Below are 22365 nucleotides of genomic sequence, written 5' to 3'. Positions count from 1 at the left end.
TGACTTGTTTCAGTGCAGAAGCGTCGCACGACGTATCTACCTACAGCAATTTATTTGTTTCATTGCTTAAATTACTTCAGAAATAGAAATTTCTGTTATAGATAGACATTGGCGTCATTTTTTTTTTCTCTCTCGTCTGGCTTTACAAAGATTAGCCAATGTCAAGTTTGTAGTTATTTGTAACAAGTTAGATAAACTATACAAGTATGGACCCCGTCTGTGCCGGCGCTCGCCGACATAAGCACGGCACCCCCTTAGAGCGCTTTCCAGTCAGTTTTAACAAAAAAAAAACACTCCAAAAAGGCAGAGCACGCCCGCCAGCTAACACCAACACAGACGAAGTCCACATTGGCGCCAATTCTGTTGTCTTTCTATAAACTAAATTTAGAGTAGGTATTTACATCCTCCTCCTTTTAATATTGCTAAAAAAGGAAGGAACATGAATTTAAAATTTAAAGACTCTAAATTTTTGTGCACGCTACGCTACAAGTTTAAACAATAGCTAAAGTTATGAGATTTGACAGAACTGAATTAAATTTTGAAACTGTCAAACTGTGTCTATCCTTTTCGTATTATACTAGTAAGAAGAGGATGCGAATACTCTATTTAGTTGTGGTCAGAATCAGTATTATTGAGACTATAATCTATAATTCGTCCTGCGGCTTTTAACACCTCGAATACTTTTGACGATTTTGGCGAGATTCCCAAAGAGAATTCTGGGAAAGATTCCCAGAGATACCTAATTAATCTAAAATGCTAAAAAAAAAACTAAATTAACCTAAAATTTATAAATGCTCCCAACTGTAATTACGTGGTAAGAATGACTAGTCTAAACTTTCAACCCATCCGTGTCCTTTTTCACAGGGACTCAGCTCGCAACGCGTCACGGTTGAGGCTTACGTCGACTAACCAAGTGAGTACAGCCAGGAGCATTTATATTTCTGATGGAAATCACTCACGATAGATAGATTAAACGCTAAAATGTCTTGTTTCAAAGTCGTAGGTAGGTTTTTATACTGATTTGATACTACCGATTTTTTCCACAAATTGTCGTTATTATGTATGAAGAAATCAATTTGAATTGCAGTCCATAATGACATGGATTTAGTTTCCAGAATAAAGTCCCTAAGGCTTTTCAATGCAAATAAAAACCAAAATAAATTAATAAATTACTTTATTTTACATCCTTTTTTGTGTTTCAGTATCTCAACAGGTGTTAAATACAAAGTTTCATTGCAAATTTCGCACGTATACTCTTTGGTATTAGGTCTATTATCCCTTTTCACAATTTTCTCTTCTTTTTTCTCTGGTTTAGAAGCGCAGGTGAATTGGATGTGCTGTAGCCTTTCTAGTGGGGAAAGGCAGGATGTTAGGTCGCAGTTCTGACACGTCCAAGGCAGGCTGTAGGTTTCTTCGTATGTGTTGTAACTCCACTCTGTGTCTACCACACTGGAAAAGAGATTCCAATATCTATACTGTACTACCACTGTTATAAAGCGGAATTTACATTACGAAATTAATGTCGTGAAACTAATTTCGTGCCACTAATTTCATAATGTAAATTCTGTTTAAGTAGCGCCGATATACCTGCGCAGAAATCTAATTTTTGAATGGCGCGTAAATGTATTGATGTCAATCATAGCACGCGAACATCCGCTATTGGTTGTATTTCTACGCACCATGTTTTGTTCCTGTGTTTAAAATCTTAACGTCAAGCAATAAGGCATACATTTCATTGGTGGTGCGAATTTTGCCAATGCGACTTACAAAAGTGGTTGTACTATTATACCCAATATTATAAAAAATATACTGTTGAATTGAGAACCTCCTCCTTATTTTTGAAGTCGGTTAAAAAGTATAAACTTAGCAGTTTGTGAGCCTGTATGTAGGCCATGTAAATGGTAATGACAAATAGACATACTTTCGCATTAATCATAATTATATTTAGCACAGATTGAACAAGTGTAAATTAAAAATTTATAACACCCCCGACGATCCAAAGTATTTGAGTTTTCCAAAACATCATTTTCAAATAAATAATTATGTATTTAGGCAACGTCCATCTTGACAGCTTGACATTTGTCAATTGACATAATATTAAGAACCTAACGGTTATCTAACCTTCTTTTATACAAGAAAACTAGAAAAGAGCTGATAACTCTTAAACGGCTGAACCAATTTTTTTGGATTATAGCTAAGAACACTCTCGATCAAGCCACCTTTCAAACAAAAATAACTTAATTAAAATCGGTTCATTCGTTTAGGCGCTACGATGCCACAGACAGATACACAGATACACAGTCACACAGATACACAGATATACACGTCAAACTTATAACACCCCTCTTTTTGGGTCGGGGGTTAAAAAGAAAAATTGCATACCAGTTATAAACAATATTGTCCGTAACATAAACTCCACCTTTCTTCTCGTGTGCACGGCATTCGAAACCTTCTTCAAACGGGTTAGGGTCTATATTCGGACGCACTTCGTCTGATCCAACGTACAATACTTTGAGGTCCCCGGGTAGAAGTCTCTTAATAGTGTAATATACGTCACTGTTCATGTAGCTTGTGACGTCACAAGACAGTTCGTACTGTAGTTCGTCGTATGGAGTGTTTTGGTGCGATTTTTGAAGTTCGGATTCGACGGATTTGTTTGGGTTTGCATCTGTAAATTAAATGTACAAAGATATTAAATTAATGATGATGTGATTAAATTGATGAGAAAAACGTTACCTATCTTTCGGTGCAGTTGGATAAAAATAGTGGAATAACTTATATAAATGTATGCCTATTTATCTAAAAAAAAATCCCTTCCTATTCAAGTGAAAAGTTCTTTAGGCTTGTGGGGCGATTTTGGTAAAAACTTCAAGGTCGCGTCAGCAACATGCAATTTTTTATTTTGTTTTTAAAATTTATTACTAAGGTCCAATTTTTTTCTTTGCAAACTCAATTTTCGGCAGTCGGATTACCTCTTGACAGCTCCTACTTTTTTTTTCATAGTTTTAAGCTGGCTCAAAAACCTCAGCAATGAAAGCAAATTTTTATTTGATATCAAAATCGATACATTTACTTTTTGTTTTTCATTTCCGCCATATTGGATTTTGTAATATGATGGTTTTCTGTTATCAATGGTCTTATGTCAACAGTTTTTGTATGCTTTTGTTATTCGACGATTTGACGCTGTCTCCAATAAATGGCGTATCGGAATGACCGTGTATAATTTATCCTAGTATTTCTCAGATTTGTTATGATGTCATAATAATGCCTATGAGCGAAATTCTATGACGTTTTCTTATGCAAGATGATTAAAAATTAAAGTGTGGGCATTTAGTTACCTGAAAGTCTTCTATTAATTATGGCATCCCATCTTTGTCGTAGTTTTGTCGCCTTTATCAACAAATTCAAGCCAGTTTCAGTATGTGGGAATTCCAATAACAGCCAAGAGTCACAAACGAGCCTGCAAAACAAAACATTTTTCTATTAAAACAGCACTTTGTTGTTGTAATATTATAGTTACTGTTATGGTTAACCTATTTTTGAAATGAAAACTTCGATTTTTTAACTGAAAACTTATACAAGGGGCGTTGGGCGATTTTGGGAGGGGTAAAAACTTAGTCTCACCTGTATACTAATGTTAATAGTATGTTTATTTAGCTATAAGCGTGGCGTGCGCGTATGACAATATACATACCTACTTTAATGTATTTATACCTATACTTAATTTTTGATACTACAATTAATTTGAAAATCTAGTTCTTACTTCTGTCGGGAATCTCATTGACTACCAATTTTTTTACAGTTGCAAAACCACTTGCAAGAGTCGTGGTCACAAAGAGACTGCAGTGCTGCGAGAGATGAAGTTAGAGCTGTGTTGTAAACACAACATCAAATCAAAAACAAGCAGATCATAGACAAGAGTCATGAGTCTATGGTCTCATTTTTTAGACAGTGATAGTCACTTATCATCTACAGACCGTTCGTTATAACTTGTCCCTCTCCGTCATGTTGGCACCATTGCTTTGTTTGCTTTATTCCTTCGATTTTAGGGCTTATTATTGTGTAAACTACAATGGTGCCAACATGATGGTAAGGGACAAGTTATAATGAACGGTCTGTAAGGCAGAAAACGGGCTTGGAACCTTTGACATACAATAATACCTCAAGCTACTCGACATTGGCGAAGTGTATTGTGCTGGGTTGGTACTACAATAAGCCACTGATCAAGTGAAGACGAAGACATACAATAAAGTTCGTTAACAGACAGAATATTGTATACAAAATAAAGGAACATCTCAAATTTCTTTCACTCTGGACCAATCGACCATATCACCGAAGACCAGAGGATTTTCAATACAAACCAGCGCCTAACTACGGCCTGAGGTATGAACAGCTGTGATGGGCCAAACCACCTGCTTTCTTAAACCACCACAACCACGAAATAAGTTTTAACTCAATAGTACAAGCAGTCTGATTAGTAACTCAGTAGTACCTTACCTAGTAAATCCCATATTGGTATCAATAGAGTGCGCTAGCAGAAGCAAGGTCTGAGCCGCTGGCATTCGCATAGAATTCACTATGTATGGCTTTGTTGTTTCCAAGAGGGATCTGCAATAATTCTATCTATTAATAATAATCTGCTGTTTTTTTATGTAATAAAAAAATGTATATGTCGTCGGCCAAAAACAGTAATGGATTTTTTTTTAAATATAGGTACTGTTTCAATTATTAAAGCTCAAAATTCAAGGAAATTTTAAAATCCATGTTTCATACAGTTCCATACATTACAAAACAATGGTACGCACTACGTCTACGCTTACGCAACGCTTACGCAGCCTGTGTGAACGAGCTATTAATGTATCAGACCGAGGATATAGAAGAGAGTACCTACAAGTAACATAGTAACTGATGTTTGGAAGACAACGGCAGCTTGCTTTTATACCCCGGCGGATTGTCCTGTATGTCCGCTTCGGTCAGTTGCAGTAACTTGGGTTGCTTACCGAAGTAGGACGTCGGGTGGAGGAACACGAAAGGTTTGCTCCAAGTGTGGTAAAGATGGTCTGATATTGACTAAAACAAAAAAGAAGTGGTCAAGTGCGAGTCGGACTCGCATACGAACGGTTCCTTCGTACAATATATTTCAATATTTTTATGTGCAACACAGCAAGTTCATGACAACAGCACCATCTCTATGTGATTTAGTAAATCAATTGTTTCGTGAACAATTTTTTTTTGTGATGTAACCACAAATTCTGTTTTTGGATTTATTCCTTTACTTGTGTTATAAGACCTACCTACCTACCAAATTTCATGATTCTAGGTCAACGATCTAGGACACGATGGATGGATGGATGGATGGATGGATGGATGGACGGACGGACGGACGGACGGACGGACGGACGGACGGACGGACCGACCGACAGACAGACAGACAGACAGACAACAAAGTGATCATATAAGGGTCCCGTTTTTCCTTTTGAGGTACGGAATCCTAAAAATACAAAAGATAATATAATTTTTTGGGTACCCTTGCAAGGGCATTTAACGACACTAAAAATATCATGAATGCGAAAGTGTATATTCTGTCTATAAGTTTTTAACTCATCGTTTAACTAAACTTTGGCACAGAGATAGCTTACATCCGGGTAAGGACATGGGCTAACTTTTATTCCAGAAAATCACAGGTTCCCACAGGATTTATAAAAACCTAAATCCACGCGGACAAAGTCGAGCACCATCTACTCTACTACTCTATAAATCTCTACTCTACTCAGCCTTATCTACTCTATAAGTTACGAATATGGTCACCTAAGATTCCCCTGTCCCACAACATTGAAAATAATGAAGATTAATACAATTGTTTTTAATTTACTTAATAGTAAAAATTAAAATACCTTGCAATGGTTGAACTCATCAGCTACAGCCACTTGAGGGTACAAAGCCCTGCATAGTACCACCTGAAAGAGAACATAAATTCACTTATTTATTACTAGCTTTTTACCCGCGACTTCGTCCGCGGTTGTCATTTATAGACTGTGTTACTTCTGGATAAAGTAGCTTTCTAATGGCGAAAGAATCATTAAAATCGGTTCAGTAGTTTTAGGGATACAAACAAAGATGCAAATCTTTCCTCTTTATGATATCAGTATAGACTATTTGATCAAAAATCGGCAAAATGGCGAAAATCAAGTAGCTTCAAAAACAAATCGGCAATTGCAATTCTAGCATGTATTAATAGAGATCAATGGTGTCATCACTATCAGATTATTATTATACTAGATGATGCTCGCGACTTCGTTCGCGTGGATTTAGGTTTATTAAAAAATCTCGTGGGAACTCTGCTTTTCCTGGATAAAAAGTTGCCGATGTCAATTTCCGGGACGCAAGCTACCTCTGTACCAAATTTCATATAAATCGGTTAAACGGATGGGCTTTTTTAAGAATCCCGTGGGAACTCTTTGATTTTCCCGGATAAAAAGTAACCTATGTCCGTTCCCGGGATGTAAGCTAACTCAGTACCTTTCATTGAAATCGTTTAAGCTGCTGGGCCGTGAAAAACTAGCATATAGACAGACAATTCTGCATTTATAATATTAAGTATAATAAAAATAAAATAAAAAAGCCTTTTATTTCTTCACAAATATTTTTTACAATAGAGATTATTAAATATAACTTAGTAAATATTAAGTATGGATTATGTTAATTATTTCATGTCATTGACTGGGTATATTTGAGATTACAATTTGGGCAATTATCTCAACGACTCCGTGGCGCAACGGTAGCGCGTCTGACTCCAGATCAGAAGGTTGCGTGTTCAAATCACGTCGGGGTCAAACTTTCATTTTTTTTCAAAATCATTTTTTACTTTTTAAAATTACTTTTATCTAAGTAAACCAGATTAGAGGCTGAACAAAAAGTAAAGTAGATCACAATGACTGAGCCGATTTGGCTGTTTGGAATGGAGATAGCTTTTATACCCAGAATAATTAACACGTAGGTTATGGACTAAGAGCCAGCGCATGCCAGACCATCATTTTTCAAGCTGAAATTTTCTCTGCGTCTTGTCCCCAACACAGGGAGGAACGATCAGTATCTATGAAGTTTGGATCATAGTGGCTCTGGGAGATAACAGGTGATAAAGTTTAAAACAATCTTACTTCAATGTGTATAGTCTTAGGGTGTCTGGCAGGGGGTTGCCACGATACTAAGTGTCTGGCAATGCATGACGTGATTTCTAACACTATTCCGAAGAAAATATAAAAAGTTAGACTTTATACTTTGACGTAAGATTTTTTAAACACCTTTGATAATTATTCTCAACCAAAGCCACCATGATCCAAAATTCATAGTCGCCGATCGTTCCTCCCTGTGTTGAGGAAAATATACAGAGAACTTTCAGCTTTTTTAAATGACGAATGTCTGGCGCGTCCTGGCTCTCTCTCTCTATTACTTTTAACCCTGGAAAATTAAAAAAATAAATCCCGCGGGATTTAAAAAAACCTAAATATATCTAAGCAGACGAAGATGCGGGCATCATCCCCATATTATCTCATATATTCTAGTACACCGTACCTTCAACATAATAAGATCTCTCCCACTGCTGGCACTAGAGCCGTTTATCAGAGCTCGTATTCGAGTAGCGTCATTCGTCATTCGAAACTCGATGTCTCGAATGTCCATAGTATTGTCATCGTTGTCCTTTTCGTCGATTATTTCCCATGAATCGACTTTCAGGCGTTTACGACGTTTCGATTCGTCGGCTGCTTTTTGCTTGTATTGTCTGAAAAAATATAATTTATACTTACATGCCTACTCTTTGATTCCAGCTAAGTTAATAAAGCTACCTCTTCATCATGCGCCTATCTTAAATAATATTAGCATCTCTCTCTATAATAATGATAAATATATTACGAGTATCAGATAAGTATGTCAATAATTTTGAACCTTGTTGAATTATGGGGGGACGGCGCGTACGCAGTCCCCACTACCAAAAATTACGCGTCCGAGTTATCCACATTAGGGATAATCGCAGAGGTCAACCCAGCCGCAGTGCAATGGAAGGGCCTCGCTCTGGGGGAACCGCCTTCTTGATCACGGTGTCCCCTACGCCAGGTAAGTATGATTTGACATCATCATCTCGAGGTCGTCCACGCGGACCCTTTCGGGTCCCGGGGTGACTGGTCAGGGCGATGGCCCTCTTCAGTGGTGGCTACGCCGCCTGCGACTGCGGGCGGGGCACGGGGTTGGACCACTGGTCTGGGTGTCAATTCCGGATTGTCATGTCCGGTAGTGGCCGCACGGCAGTGCGATCGAGCCCGCGGATGTTCGCGAGCGATCGGCTACTGCGGCGGCGTGGGATGTCCGTGAGGCTAACGCCCGCGGCTCGGCGAGGTCGAGCCCGCCGGCGATGTTCCGGCGAGCGCCCGTCAGCCAGCGGCGGGGAAGCAGTGGTGTCTTTTCAGGTAGTCAGGTCACGTGGCAGACCTAACTTGTCCGGCGGACGCCGATGGTATGGCGCGATGCCCCGCAGGTGCTGGGCTTGCGCTCCATCGGCGCGCGCGAACATCGAGGTGCTCAGGCGGCGAACGTGGTCGTCGAGGCTCTCCATGCGCAGGTCCCTGGAGATGACCGCGTTCCGTACGAAGCGTGGAGCTCCGGCGATGGTGCGGAGCGCTAGCGACTGCTGCGCCCGCAGCGACTTGCGGTCCGTTTCGCTTAGTAACGCGTACCAAGCTGGGGCCGCGTAAGTGAGTCGCGTGCGGACGTACGTCTTGTAGACGCACAGCCTCGTACGGAGATGCAGGTGGGACGCCAGCACTGGGCGCAAGAGAGCCCGTGCGGCGCGCGTCTGCGCGACCACGTTCTTCACGTGGGATCGCATCTTGAGTCCCCTATCGATGGTCACCCCCAGGTATTTAGCCGAGGGCGTCCACTCGATGGTCTCTCCTAAGAGCGATACCCGTGGCGGCGGGGCAGTCCGCCCGAAGGATACCGCCTGAGTCTTCGCCACGTTGACCTTCAGCCTCCAGTCATTCAGCCAAGCGGGAAGTGCATCCAGTGCACGCTGCATTTTGATCGCCGCGTGCGGTCCTTTGATCGACTTTGTTATGAATGCAGCGTCGTCTAATCAAGCCCGAGGTGGTCATTCTACAGGAACGAACCTCCACAGCGCAATGCGTAAATTCGTGAATTCCAGGCAGCGGCATCTAGTGATGCCAAGTTAAACTGCCAACGCAACCTCAAGTTCGCGTTCATGTTCACTCTGATGACGTGACTTAGCAGTTCGCGTACTGCATACTAGATTCACTAGTTGCATAGCATTATCAATTTAAAAAATAACTAGCTAAAACAATACAAAAATAATCCAATTTGTTATCATTGTAAGTCATTAAAAAAAAAAAACAACTGTTTATTGCAAAAAACAAAACGGGATAGGACCCTATAGGTTTTCTTGACAGACAAAACAGTCGGATAGATCAGATAGACAAGGTACAGAACCCTAAAAATCTAAAATATGACAAAGGGAAAAAAATCCAGGCTCTAAAAAATTTAGTAAGTGAAAAAAGCAAAAGGCCAACATCACGCGGTGTTCCCAGGCGGTCACCCATCCAAGTACTGACCGCGCCCGATGTTGCTTAACTTCGGTGATCGGACGAGAACCGGTGTATTCAACATGGTATGGACGTTGGCGATAAGTACCGTAAAATTTTCGATCACGTCATAGAAAAGAAGGTTGTCTAGAAAGAGATTCGCTATAAATACAAGTGTAAATTAAAAATTTTCAACACCCCCGACATTTGTCGCTGATTATAGCATTGTGATTATAGCTAAGAACACTCTCGATCAAGCCACCTTTCAAACAAAAAAAAGTAAATTAAAATCGGTTCATTCGTTTAGGCGCTACGATGCCACAGACAGATACACAGATACACAGATACACAGACACACAGATACACAGACACACAGATACACAGACACACAGATACACAGATACACAGATACACAGACACACAGATACACAGATACACAGATACACACGTCAAACTTATAACACCCCTCTTTTTGGGTCGGGGGTTAAAAATAATCGCAGATGCATGCTGGGACCAAAATGTAAGTATGGAATCTGCAACTTATTTTATTGTGCAAGAGTTTTGATTCGGATTTGTTTCTAACTAAAGTGTCAAGTCTAAATGTGGTACTATCCTGTTTATATGATCCCTGCTGAAAAGAATAGCACTATTTTCGAGATTTGTGGGGAATATAATAAGAAGTGTGAATTATGAATCTAAGATCTACATCTCTTGAGGTTGACGATGAGGATGATGCGGATGGTATTGGAGTGAAACGTGCGTCGAGTGTGTTTTAGGAGTATTTGTGTGGTTTTCCTTGGTGGTAGTGTGTACCGCTTGCTTGGTGGCTTGCTTTTTCTGCATGTTTAGCAGTGGGAGGACGGGCGGTGCATATCGCATGTTGCACCATACAGATTTGTTGGTTTCAGCGGTTTATAACAAATTAAACTTGTGGTTCCTTGAATATTATGAATCTTGACTGGTGGTTAGGAAACAACTACCCCTACTATGGGTTACGTGAGTGGTTGAGTGACGTGGTTACTACGGGTAAGATTTAAATTGTTCCTAAAAAAACTGGTCAAGTGCGAGTCAGACTCGCACACGGAAGGGTTCCGTACCATGGTGTATGAAATAACTTTTTAATTTTCTTTCTGACGTAACCACAAATTCATGTTTTTCAGAATTTTGCTTTACCTGTGCTAATATAAAAGACATTGTTACCTGCCCAACATGAGTCTAGGTCAATCGGAAGACGTCGATTCACTTGACGGGTCTTGACAGATAGGTAAGTATTACAGACAGACACTAAGTGATCCTATAAGGACTTCTTTTTTCCCCTGAAGATACAGAACCCTAAAAAATATGATTACCTTCTCATGTCTTTTAATTGTTTCATTTGTCCGTGTCGCAACGATCTTTCCGCTGAAGACATAGTTTCTGGTTCCGGCGCTTCCATCAAATTGTTATCCTGTAATTTGATAGGTATGTTTATAACCAACAAGTCTCTCACTTTGGTCTGGTGGGAGGCTGCGGTCGTGGCTAGTTACCACCTTAGCGGCAAAGCCATGCCGCCAAGCGATTTAGTATCCCAGTACGATGCCGCGTAGAAACCGATTAGGGGGTCTGAGTTTAATAAAACTAGCATACTCTATCCAAGTTAGCCCGCTTCCATCTTAGACTGTATTATCATTTACCAGTAGATGAGATAACAGTCAAGGGCTAACTTGAAACGGATTAGAAAAAACTTACTTCGTTTATGTTCAGTAAGTTTATGGTCTTTGAGACCAATGTAAATAATATGCATGTACCATATTATAGCAAAATAAACATTAATGTTATTGTTATTGTAATATAGAAACTTACTTGCAGTAAATTTCTAAGTTGGGCAGCCAACTTAGTAAGCTCATACAGCCGTTGTTCCTCAATACCGCGGCGCCTGCACCACGCTCTGCCGCCGCCGCCCGACTTCTCTCGCAACCACGCACAGTATAGCGACAGAAGTGTTATAGGATCGCCGTGGTCTGACTCGTCGGGTTTACGGGCATTCTGCAAAACATAAATAAAACATGTGTGCAATTCACACGCGGGAGAAGTGAAACCTTCAGAAAACTTCGAGAGCATACGAATGCAGAGTAACAGGAGTAATAATTTCTATAGGGTCTATTAAAATAGGTATCTACTAACAGTCCAATTTTTTTTTCCGGAAACCATAATGACATTTCAGAGCTATTAAACAAAATGAGAAGAATAAGACGTTTCTTATGTTGTCTGTGTTTTAAGCTTTTAAGGCTCTTTGATAGTGATGTGGTGCAATCAATAAGTACTTACCGATTAATATTAACCGACGATGCCGATAATATGTGTATGACAACAAAATGTGTTGAAAATAATTCCGATGCTATTGAAAAATTTCCTTAGGTGAATTATTTTTGTTATTAGAAATAATAACTAGTAAGTGGACTGTATAGGTTAGTGAATAACTTTAGAGGTCCCCGGAATCGTAGATGATCCTTGTATGAAAATATCAATTAAAGGCGTTATTTTTGTAAATGTTTATTGCGTTTTACATGTGTTGGATCAGCAAATAAACGCACATTACATATTATTTTCTTACTTTTTAGAGATTTTTTGTGTTGGGGGTTTTTAATTTTTTTTTAATCTTTGAAATAGAGCTTTTCTATAATTTATTTCAATGAGAGAAAGTAAAAAATGACTGACTGCTTGATCCAGTATTTTACCACTTCTCCCGCCAACGTCCATACCATGTTGAATTCACCGGTTCTCGTCCGATCACCGAAGTAAAGCAACATCGGGCGCGGTCATTACTTGGATGGGTGACCGCCTGGGAACACCGCGTGATGCTGGCCTTTTTTTACTTTTTGTTTTTTGCAACAAACACTTTTTTTTTTAAGGACTTGCAATAATAACAAATTGGATTATTTTTTATATTATTTTTTTAGCTAGTTATTTTTTTTAATTGATGATGCTATGCAGTTAGTAAATCTAGTATGCAGTACGCGAACTGCTAAGTCACGTAATCAGAGTGAACATGAACGCGAACTCGAGGTTGCGTTGGCAGTTTAACTCGGCATCACTAGATGCCGCTGCCTGGAATTCACGAATTTACGCGTTGCGCTGTGGAGGTTCGTTCCTGCAGAATGACCACCCGGGGCTTGATTAGTCAAAGCATACTTACCTGGCGTAGGGGACACCGTGATCAAGAAGGCGGTTCCCCCAGAGCGAGGCCCTTCCATTGCACTGCGGCTGGGTTGTAGTCCTGTGTCAATCGTTCATTTTCTGCGATTCGGTCGTTCAAGTACTGATTACAGCAACGACTGAGATCTTTTCAGTCGTTCATCAGTCATCAGTCATTTTTTCGGTACTTCGGTCCAATCAGTCTCTTCGTTCCTCACGAATGTATCGGTATTCGGTACTCAGTCTCAGTCGTCAGTCTCAGTCGTGAATCGGACGATGAGACTCCAAGACGTCTCGATTGCGCACGCTCGTTTCGTATAGTTTCGCGTTTCGTTATAGGTCGTCCGACGACGCGGGTTCAAAATCGCTGCATTATTGTAATATTTTTCCCGATTGTATGCACTATTATGATGTAATTGCCTATCTTTTTAATTGAGCTTTTATTTTTAAACGTGTTTAATCATTATGTTAAGATTTATAGATACTAAAACCTTATGCATCTCATATACCTACACGTGTTGCCTAAATGAAGTAGGTAGATACCTACGATTTTACAATGAACATAACAACAAGGGTAAATATTGGGAAAATATACCTACCTAGCCCATATCTATATATTACTAGCTGATGCCCGCAGCTTCGCCCGCGTGGATTGGTGAGATCCCCTGCAGCATCAGGATTGAGGAGTTGGACTCCAAATTTTTTATGAAACAATGTCGCAAAGTTCCTCTATCGATTAAAAAAGAAATGATGCAAATCGGTTCAGAAATCTCAGAGATTTCGGTGAACATAGGTAGAAAAACACAACTCCCTTTTTGAAAGTCGGTTAAAAAAGTAGCCTATGTTACACCCTGGTCAATTCTCTACTTGTCTGTGAAAATCCCGTCAAAATCGGTCCAGCCGTTCCCAAGATTAGCCTTTTCAAACAGATAGACAGAAAGACAGACAGACAAAAATTTTAAAAAGTGTGATTCAGTTATAGTATCGTTCAAATAACCATATGACCTTAATATACGGCAGTTATTTCGAAATTACAGACAGACACTCCAATTTTATTTATTAGTATAGATTACTTACTATTACTATTTTACTATGATCTGTAGACCAATCATTTCTTTCAATATTTTTTAGTTTCATTCTTCGTTCTCGGTGGTTCTCGGTTCGTGGCGACTGGTTGAACCGGATCGGTCAAAAACGACTGATTCGTTCATCAGTACTTTTGCGCGACCTCAGTCAAATGACCGAATCGGTCGCGACTGACACAGGACTACTGGGTTGACCTCTGCGATTATCCCTAATGTGGATAACTCGGACGCGTAATTTTTGGTAGTGGGGACTGCGTACGCGCCGTCCCCCCATAATATAATTAAAAACATCACTGTATGAAAACAATAGATACTTACTTATTTAAATTGCCCAAAATATATTCAACAGCGACTTTATGTAGGTTTTTAATAATCCCGTAGGAACTCTTTGATTTTTCTCTCAGAATTTCACTCTGCAGATCTTAAACTATACAGTATACCCATACATAAAATCACGATGATTCGTTGTTCCGTTGCGACGTGATTGAAGGACAAACCAACAAACACACTTTCGTATTTATAAAGCGCAGGCCACAAGCGAAGCGTTAACGAAACTAAGTTCGTTTCGCTTCGCTCATGTCGCTACCTCTTCTTTTCATACTTCGGTTCAACTTTACATCGCGAACTACAGAACTAAACTAAGTCAGCGATTGGTAACTTAGTAAGCGAGCGAACCGAAACGTTTCGGTTCACTCCCAATGTGCCCTGCACTTGATGAGTTTAGTAATACTAAGATTTTGTAGAGGCTGTGTATGAACGGCGGCTCAATTCAAATAGCTTTCTAGTTTATGTCCATAATAATTAAATAAGTTACAACATTAACGCTTACTTCGCATTCAAAATCCCTATGCGCCCTTGTAGTATAAATGGAACGGATGCCCAAACCAGCTGTTAGGGCCAAAGCAGAGTCCAATTTGTGTGGTGGTAGAGTTGCACTGGCTAACACCAGGGCCTTAGCTAGCGATACCTCTACGGGTAAGTTGGCTAGCGCTCTACCGAGGGCTGTCAGTTTCTCGTTGGATGTTAGAGCTGCCTGTAAATAAAAATAAAACCAGTCAAATGCGAGTCGGACTTGCACATGAAGGGTTTCGTACCATCGTCACGCTAATAGTATAAAGGGGAAAGTTTGTGTGTATGTGTGTGTGTATGTTTGTTACTCCTTCACGCAAAAACTACTGAACGGATTGGGCTGAAAAGAATGGAGATAGATTATACCCTGGATTATCACATAGGCTACTTTTTATCCCGGAAAATTAAAGAGTTCCCACGGGATTTTTAAAAACTTACATCCACGCGAACGAATTCGCGGGCGTCAGCTAGTACTAAGATATAAGTTATAGCAGCGAATTCGCGCGAGATTTCTAAGATTTAACATATTGAACTCTATCTCCACATGTAAAGCACCAACGTGAATAAATCGTTACTGCCGTTACAGGAACAGAAAGTTCTATAAGAAGTTCTAGTTGATATGTTTTTTAAATGTGTGTGGTGTTTGGAAAAAAAAGTTGTATGATTATTATTTTCTTCAGTTTTGATGAACTTACGTGTTGTTTCAGCTCTAAAATGGCGTCCTCCACCGCGTCCCCAGGCGGCGCGTCAATGAAGGGGAAGCGCCTGACGTCACTGACGCCGAGTGAGCTCATGAGCAGCAGAAGCGAAGCGAGCGGCACGCGAGACACTTCTGGTGTACTGAATGTTTCTAAATCTGTGTATTGCTGCTCGGAATATATGCGATAGCATACCCCGGGGCCTGAAAAGTTATAAACGGATGTAGAGGCATGCAACCTCTACTGTAGGGATTGCAATCCAGCGGCATTTTCAATCCAGCTGGATTTTTGCTGGATCGAAGCAAATCCAGCTGGATCCAGCGCGGATCCAGCATTTATCGATTTCTCAAAGAAATGAAACATTTTTTTACGTTGTAACTGTTGAAACTTTAATAACTAACTACCTATATTTGTTTGTAGCTATAATATGAGGTCTTTACCTATGAAAAAGCATTTATATGAAAAAAAAAGAAAAACTTTTTGAATGAAATTAGGTACCTATTGTATTTAATCAATCGAAGTATATACCATTCATTATTTATACACACACTTTCGCCATTTTATAGGTAATTCATTGATTCCATTGCTGAAAAAATTGTGGGAGCGAGAATCAATAAAATCTTTCAAGGCAATAAAATCTTTAGACTGAATTGAAATTATATTTTTTCCTTGCAAGACATAGTCAAAAGTATTTGTTGAAGCAATGTTCGGGGAGTATGGTGTGTGTTTCCAGTCATAGCTCCTTAATTTAGCAATCGTCTGTCGTGAAGTATGAGGTTTAGCGTTATCCTGAAGCAGCAGTGTGCTAGAACAATTGACCAAAGTCAGTTGTTTAACGGCTAGCTTTCCCAGCGTGGTTTGCAATTGTTGACAGTAAAGACCTGTCGTAATCATCTGGCCAGATCTAAGAAAGCTGTAGTGTTTGATACCAGCAGCAAGATCCTCTTCCACGATCATCTTTAATTCTTCACTGTCAACTAGGACCTTCGACCATCCACAGGGTTTGTTGTGTAGGTCAAAAGAATTTCCAGAACGAAAACGTTGGATTCAAAAACGTACTGTGCTTTCTTTTACAGTAGCTATTCATAAGGGATTTTATAAGGGATTATACACATCATTAATCTGAAATAGCTATTCATTTAGGTACTATTTTACTAACTTTGTAGGGCTCACAGTTTCTCAGTCTCACTAATTTTCGAAATAAAATTGCGTAGCCTATCCCACTTCCCACTTATAAAATCTTAACAGAAGTTGAAGTTATCATATAATTTCAGACTTGAGAAGCCAATCAAATATGTTACAGTTTTATTTACTTTTCTGAAAGACATTCTGTGGTTTTTGCGCGAAAGGAAAGTAATTTACTTGTTTTAAGCTGATCGCGGATCCGCGCCGCTGGATCCAGCGTCAGATGCTGGATCCAGCAAGCACCAAAAACGTGCTGGATCCAGCTGGATTGCTGGATTGCGGATCCAGCATTGCAATCCCTACTCTACTGGCTATGACGTTGGCTGGTTGGCAGACAACCATAAAGAAAACTGTATAGAAGCAGGCGTTATTTGCGGAAGTCCATGATATACAAGGAACCAAACGCTTAATTTGCTATAATCCGCCAAAACAAATAAATCTGTATGGTGGTGGTGCGTATGGCTTGCTTGGTGGCTGGCTTTTCCTGCATGTTTATCAGAGGGAGGGCGGGCTGTATATGCTGCATATTGCACCATACAGATTTCTTTGGTTTGGCTGATTATGGCAAATTAAGCTTTTGGTTCCTTGTATATAAAGAAAACTTTTACACAGTTGCCAGTTGGAACAAACAAATCAAAGGACCGATTCGAAAATCCTGCAGCTCTCGTGGACCTCCGAGAGCCTCATTCGCCCCGAGACCATCATCAGCTAATGTCAAGCGACACGCTCCAGACATCTTATTACGTTCCGTACCAGAACGAGGCGATGTACCTCGTGTGGTCGAACCATTGTTGTAAATACAGTATTGTAAATATCTTGTGAATATAATTAATGTGACAAAAATGTGAGCGGCGTTTCATTGGAGTACCTAACCACGCTGCCACACGGCCAATAGTACTCACGGATTACTGTACAAACTTTTGGTTTGATTTTATTTCATGGAACAATGAACAATTGAAAGGAGCAACTGCCGAATTTCTTGCTGGTTCTTCTCGGTAGACAATAAAAATCTAATCTATTCTATGGTCGATTTCGGTCAAGTCACAATGTCAAATCAAAATGGGCTAAAGCTGAAAAATCTTAAGATGTAAAAGCGAATCGAAAATCTCTGATTTACTAACGCGATTTTTTGGATTTTTAAAATAAAAATAAAACATTGTCTCAGTTTACCTTACTATTGACTTCTACTGTTTACTCGACTACAGCCAAAGGAAGGGTTATGATTTTAGGAGTCTATACATATGTAATTATGTTATGATGTAATATTATGAAACATACCAGTTCTGCCGGCTCTTCCTTTTCTCTGATCAGCACTCGCTTTAGATATCCAGAATTCTTTTAGTCTTTGCATTTTTGTCGACGAATCATAGCTCATCTCTTTTACCTGTAAATACAACAAGTGTAAATTAAAAAAATTTAACACCCCCGACAAGTGAAGGTTACAGTAACTAGAAAAGAGCTGGTTACTTTCAAACGGCTAACCCGATTTTCTTGGATTATAGCTAAGAACACTCTCGATCAAGCCACCTTTCACACAAAAAAAAAACTAAATTAAAATCGGTTCATTAGTTTAGGAGCTACGATGCCACAGACAGATACACAGATACACAAATACACACGTCAAACTTATAACATCCCTCTTTTTGGGTTGGGGGTTAAAAATAATGTATTATATTATGAAATTACCTTTCCCGAGTCTACGACAAATCTAATCCCATCAATAGTAACCGATGTCTCAGCAATGTTAGTCGATACTATGCACTTCCGAACGCCCTCTGGTGGATAATCGAATACCTATTGAGAAAAAATAATATGTCTAAGTCATTTATTATATCAAAATATAGTATTTAAATATTTAATATTAAGATACAAAATTAAATATGAGTACACAGGATCATCAAAATAATATTATAATTATAACTAAGTATAAGCGACCTTCATATTCTACTACATAGCATGCAAATATTCAATTCTCATCAGGAATAAAACAAATAATCCTGATGAGATTAATATAGGTAAGTAGGTACATTATGAATTACATTTTTTTACAAGACGTGTAAATAAACGTAATTTGCCGAGCGGAGCGGAGTGACTCTTGTTACCAGTTACGAAGCAATAAAAGAGAAATTTAGATGACACAGCGTTGCGTGTCTATTTATACTGAACTACAAAAACCTCTTTTTTATCGCTCTCTTCCTATCTCTCTTTCAGACAAGATAAGAGATATAAGAATGCCATCGAAGGGGCGCCGCCACCGTAGCTACGTTTCTCTGGTCACGCGACCAAGTGAACCCATGATCAACCCATTTCCGCCCCACTACTGAGTACGGGTCTCCTTTCAGAATGAGAAGGGTTTAGGCCATAGTCTGCCACGCTGGCCCAATTCGGATTGGCAGACTTCACACACCTTTGAGAACATGAAGAACTCTCAGGCATGCAGGTTTTCTCACGATGTTTTCCTTCACCGTTAAAGCAAGTGATATTTAATTGCTTAAAACGCACATAACTGAAAAGTTATTGGTGCGTGCCCGGGATCGAATCCCCGACCTCCGATTAGGAGGCGGACGTTCTAACCACTAGGCACAGCTTCAGTGAACCCAGCCTGGTAGTATTTACCTACCTTATCTTGTTCAATAAGAGACAGTCCACTGTGCAGCGGCAAAACGATCCAATTCTTATTCTTCTCTGCATACTGCTGCGCGGCGTCACAAATTGCTGTTATCTCTTGAACGCCCGACATGAAGATTAACAGATCGCCTCTTTCGTCGCCTAGAATAAAGAACATTAATAGTTATTTACGCTACAAATGCGACTTGATGAAAATCACAGTCGAGGCGCTAATCATATTCAATAACGTCTTTGTAGCTAAATAACTGTGCGGTAATATTTTTATTGCCCAAGGGTGGTAAAAGTCTACTTTATTTTTTGAATAAGTACCAGTAAAGTAAGAGCCACTTTTCGAGCAAATATTCTTTTGTTTCTTTCTTCTCTCTGGGCTGGTTTCCGCACATAAACGTTTCCGTCTATTGTGCCTGCGTTGCCCCTCCCCGCCGAAGACTTCACTCCAGCCATCCAAGCTCGCTCCAGAAGCCGAGCCCTCGGCAACCTGGGCGGTCCCCAGGTTGCCGATGGCTTCAAGCACTCTGGTTTCCCTTCAAAGCGCATAAATCTCTCGTCTTTTACGAGCAAATGTACTATATATAAAATAATATGTAAAATAATAATACATGGTAGTTTATATCTTCTCTCTCTTTTGAAAGGCTTTATAAGGCAAATAAATTCATAGGTGGTCAATCATTCAAATAAAGTAAAAATTCTTACTAGGAAACTTGCTGTCAATCAACTGCATAATTTGAACGTAGGGTTGCGGATCGAGTCTGTCGTCCCTCGATGGCTTGTCTTCAATCAGTATAGGTTTGTAGTTCAATTCGATCGGGTACAGTCGTCCTGGAACCTTAAAATTATTTATTAGTAGATTATCCCTGCAACTTTTTCAAAAAAAATTAGGTTTTAAAAATCCTGTGTGTTTTAATTCTCCTGGATAAAAAGTAGTTTATATCCGTCTTGGGGATGCAAGCTATCGATGTACCAAATAGATAATGCTCGCGAGTTTATCGACATGTATTATGTTCTCAAAAATCTCATGAGAATTCTTCGATTTTCCGTGACAAAACCTATACCAAATTTCGTCCAAATCAGTTAAACTAATATATTGGTTGCGCTGATTCTTTCTTCTTTCTGGGCAGGTATCTGCACTTAAACAGATTTATTACAGTGCAAGGAATTTGTACAATGATACCTATTTTCAATAAATGGCTTTGACTCTTGACATTACCATCTGGACGTACACTGGTTCTTCTACAGATCTCTTCATTTCTGATTTGAGCAGATATATTCAGCATTGCTTTCACCATCGCCCATTGAGTACTTTTTTTTTTAAAGCAGATAACGCCCTTTACTACAATCACACTTGGTGCTAAGTGACACAGTCTAAGATGGAAGTGGGCTAACCTGGAAGGGGTGTGGAAGTTTTCATTAAACCCATACTCCTTTGGCTTCTACACAGCATTGTATCGGATCGCTAAATCGCTTGGCGGCACGACTTAGGGTGGTAACTAGCCACGATTGAAGCCTCCCACCAGATCAGACCAGAAATTCAAAAATTATGAAATTCCAAACCCCTGCCAGGAGTTAAACCCGGGACCTCCAACTAATAAGACCACAGGGCTACCACTTTACTTACTTGAATAACAACAGCTTTCTCAGTTGAAAAGTAGTCTTCAAACAGTTTAATGTTGATAGTGGCAGACATCAGCACCAGTTTGATATCATGGCGGGTGTGTATGAGGATCTTCAAGATGCCCAGTAGGAAATCACCCATCAAGTGCCTTTCATGTATTTCGTCGAGGATTATTACGTCATAGTTTGGCAAATTCTCAGCTGATATCTGAAATTTTTTATAACATGCATTTTCTTAATTTTTTGAAGGACACGTGGCTAATGGATGAGGTGGAATTTTACAAAATTCCCATATACTTTTTTGCATTTTATTTAATACCAATGGATAATAATCTGCATATAACAAAGTTAATCTCAACTTTAATGGATGTACATCTTAATTATGATATATGAAAAAAATTATTTACATGAAATAAATGAGTAAACTTTAATGGGTTGAAATGAAATGGACAATATACAAGTACACTGGAAGAGAGTTACTATACAAAATGACAGTTATTTTTTGTACCAATTATAAGCTCCCCACTGAGCATACAAGGAATTAAAATTGTCTTATTGTTGACACTATGCTCCAATAGCTCCAGTACATAGCTCTGTTGCGACATGATTGAAGAACAAATCAACAAACAAACACATTTTTTGCATTTATAATACGGGTAGTGACGGGTATTCTGAGATCACACTTTATATTACCTGCCTAAGTAACAGCCCCTCAGTGATAAAACATATCTTAGTATCGGAGGTCTTGCTCTTTTCAAACCGGATCTGATAGCCGACTTTGCTCTCAAACTGTGTGAGCATTTCATATGCAACTCGCTTTGACAGTGAGATACAGGCTATTCTTCTGGGCTGGGTACATGCTGAAATGTGTACGATAAAGGTTTCTTTGAAGAAAAAAATCAACTCACTAAAACAAACCCACCGCAGACTTGATTTACCAAATTAATTAAGTCATTCAGATAATCAAAAATCTAGATGGTTAAATGTATGAAGAGAAGTGATTTTGTATTACATACATTTTAACCCTAGAAAGATATAACTGAGTATGGATATTTTTTAGTGTACGTTTTCATATTGTGGTTATCTTTCTAGGTTTAATACACATGCTATTAAAATCAATAAAAAATTGTAATTATTAAGAGATGAGCGATACATTTCTACACTTGGCCAGCATGGCAAACTATGGCATAACCCTTCACATTGTGAGAGGAGACCCATGGTCAGTAGTGGGCTGGCAATGGATCAAAATGATGATGGATAATACTTTAGCTTTTTCAGCAGATATAACCTGAATAAAAACCAAAACGTATATTGACTTACCAATATTCTGAAATCCCGCTTCATGTAGATACTGTGGCACTTGTGTGGATTTCCCACAACCAGTGTCCCCAGCTACTATTACAACTTTCTCATTTTGCACTGCTGATACTATTTCATTTCTGTAAGAAGATTGTTTTTTTCACAAATTTCTAAATTAATATGACCTACAATCTACAAGCAAATTTTGCAAACCACAATATAAAAAAATAGCAACAAGTAGGTACA

General features: G+C 39.3%; 1 protein-coding gene, 1 long non-coding RNA gene, 4 other non-coding genes and 2 pseudogenes across 7 annotated transcripts in view; 5 read left to right on the top strand and 3 right to left on the bottom strand.

Annotated features, from left to right (window-relative positions):
• Window positions 1-1157: 1157 nt before the first annotated feature.
• LOC123874568 (probable ATP-dependent RNA helicase DHX34) overlaps window positions 1158-22365 on the bottom strand; it is a 36814-nt gene continuing 15606 nt past the window's right edge. For both annotated transcript variants that reach the window (XM_045920042.1, XM_045920040.1), the window contains 18 exons: window positions 22141-22259; window positions 21514-21680; window positions 20825-21028; window positions 19903-20035; window positions 19202-19350; window positions 18268-18375; window positions 17860-17965; window positions 15394-15599; window positions 14679-14882; window positions 11433-11615; window positions 10940-11037; window positions 7573-7780; window positions 5895-5957; window positions 4892-5070; window positions 4498-4608; window positions 3339-3460; window positions 2383-2668; window positions 1158-1449 (listed from right to left, as the gene is read on the bottom strand). In XM_045920042.1, the coding sequence (XP_045775998.1) occupies window positions 1170-1449; window positions 2383-2668; window positions 3339-3460; window positions 4498-4608; window positions 4892-5070; window positions 5895-5957; window positions 7573-7780; window positions 10940-11037; window positions 11433-11615; window positions 14679-14882; window positions 15394-15599; window positions 17860-17965; window positions 18268-18375; window positions 19202-19350; window positions 19903-20035; window positions 20825-21028; window positions 21514-21680; window positions 22141-22259 (2926 nt within the window). In that variant the 3' untranslated portion in view covers window positions 1158-1169. The remainder of the gene's footprint in view (window positions 1450-2382; window positions 2669-3338; window positions 3461-4497; window positions 4609-4891; window positions 5071-5894; window positions 5958-7572; window positions 7781-10939; window positions 11038-11432; window positions 11616-14678; window positions 14883-15393; window positions 15600-17859; window positions 17966-18267; window positions 18376-19201; window positions 19351-19902; window positions 20036-20824; window positions 21029-21513; window positions 21681-22140; window positions 22260-22365) is intronic.
• Trnaw-cca lies at window positions 6762-6833 on the top strand. Its single transcript has one exon. It is a non-coding gene; the product is annotated as a tRNA-Trp (tRNA).
• Window positions 7959-8120, bottom strand: LOC123874687. Its single transcript, XR_006797977.1, has one exon. It is a non-coding gene; the product is annotated as a U1 spliceosomal RNA (small nuclear RNA).
• LOC123874679 lies at window positions 9572-9690 on the bottom strand. Its single transcript, XR_006797970.1, has one exon. It is a non-coding gene; the product is annotated as a 5S ribosomal RNA (ribosomal RNA).
• On the top strand, window positions 12318-12436 carry LOC123874685. Its single transcript, XR_006797976.1, has one exon. It is a non-coding gene; the product is annotated as a 5S ribosomal RNA (ribosomal RNA).
• On the top strand, window positions 12758-12908 carry LOC123874694 (annotated as a pseudogene).
• LOC123874574 lies at window positions 12845-14108 on the top strand. The gene is made up of 2 exons (XR_006797954.1): window positions 12845-13338; window positions 13896-14108. It is a non-coding gene; the product is annotated as an uncharacterized LOC123874574 (long non-coding RNA).
• On the top strand, window positions 13978-14120 carry LOC123874695 (annotated as a pseudogene).

The sequence above is a fragment of the Maniola jurtina genome, chromosome 18 (assembly GCF_905333055.1).
Source record: "Maniola jurtina chromosome 18, ilManJurt1.1, whole genome shotgun sequence".
In the NCBI taxonomy this organism is placed as follows: Eukaryota; Metazoa; Arthropoda; class Insecta; order Lepidoptera; family Nymphalidae; genus Maniola; species Maniola jurtina.
This window is presented reverse-complemented; position numbering and strand designations above follow the sequence as displayed.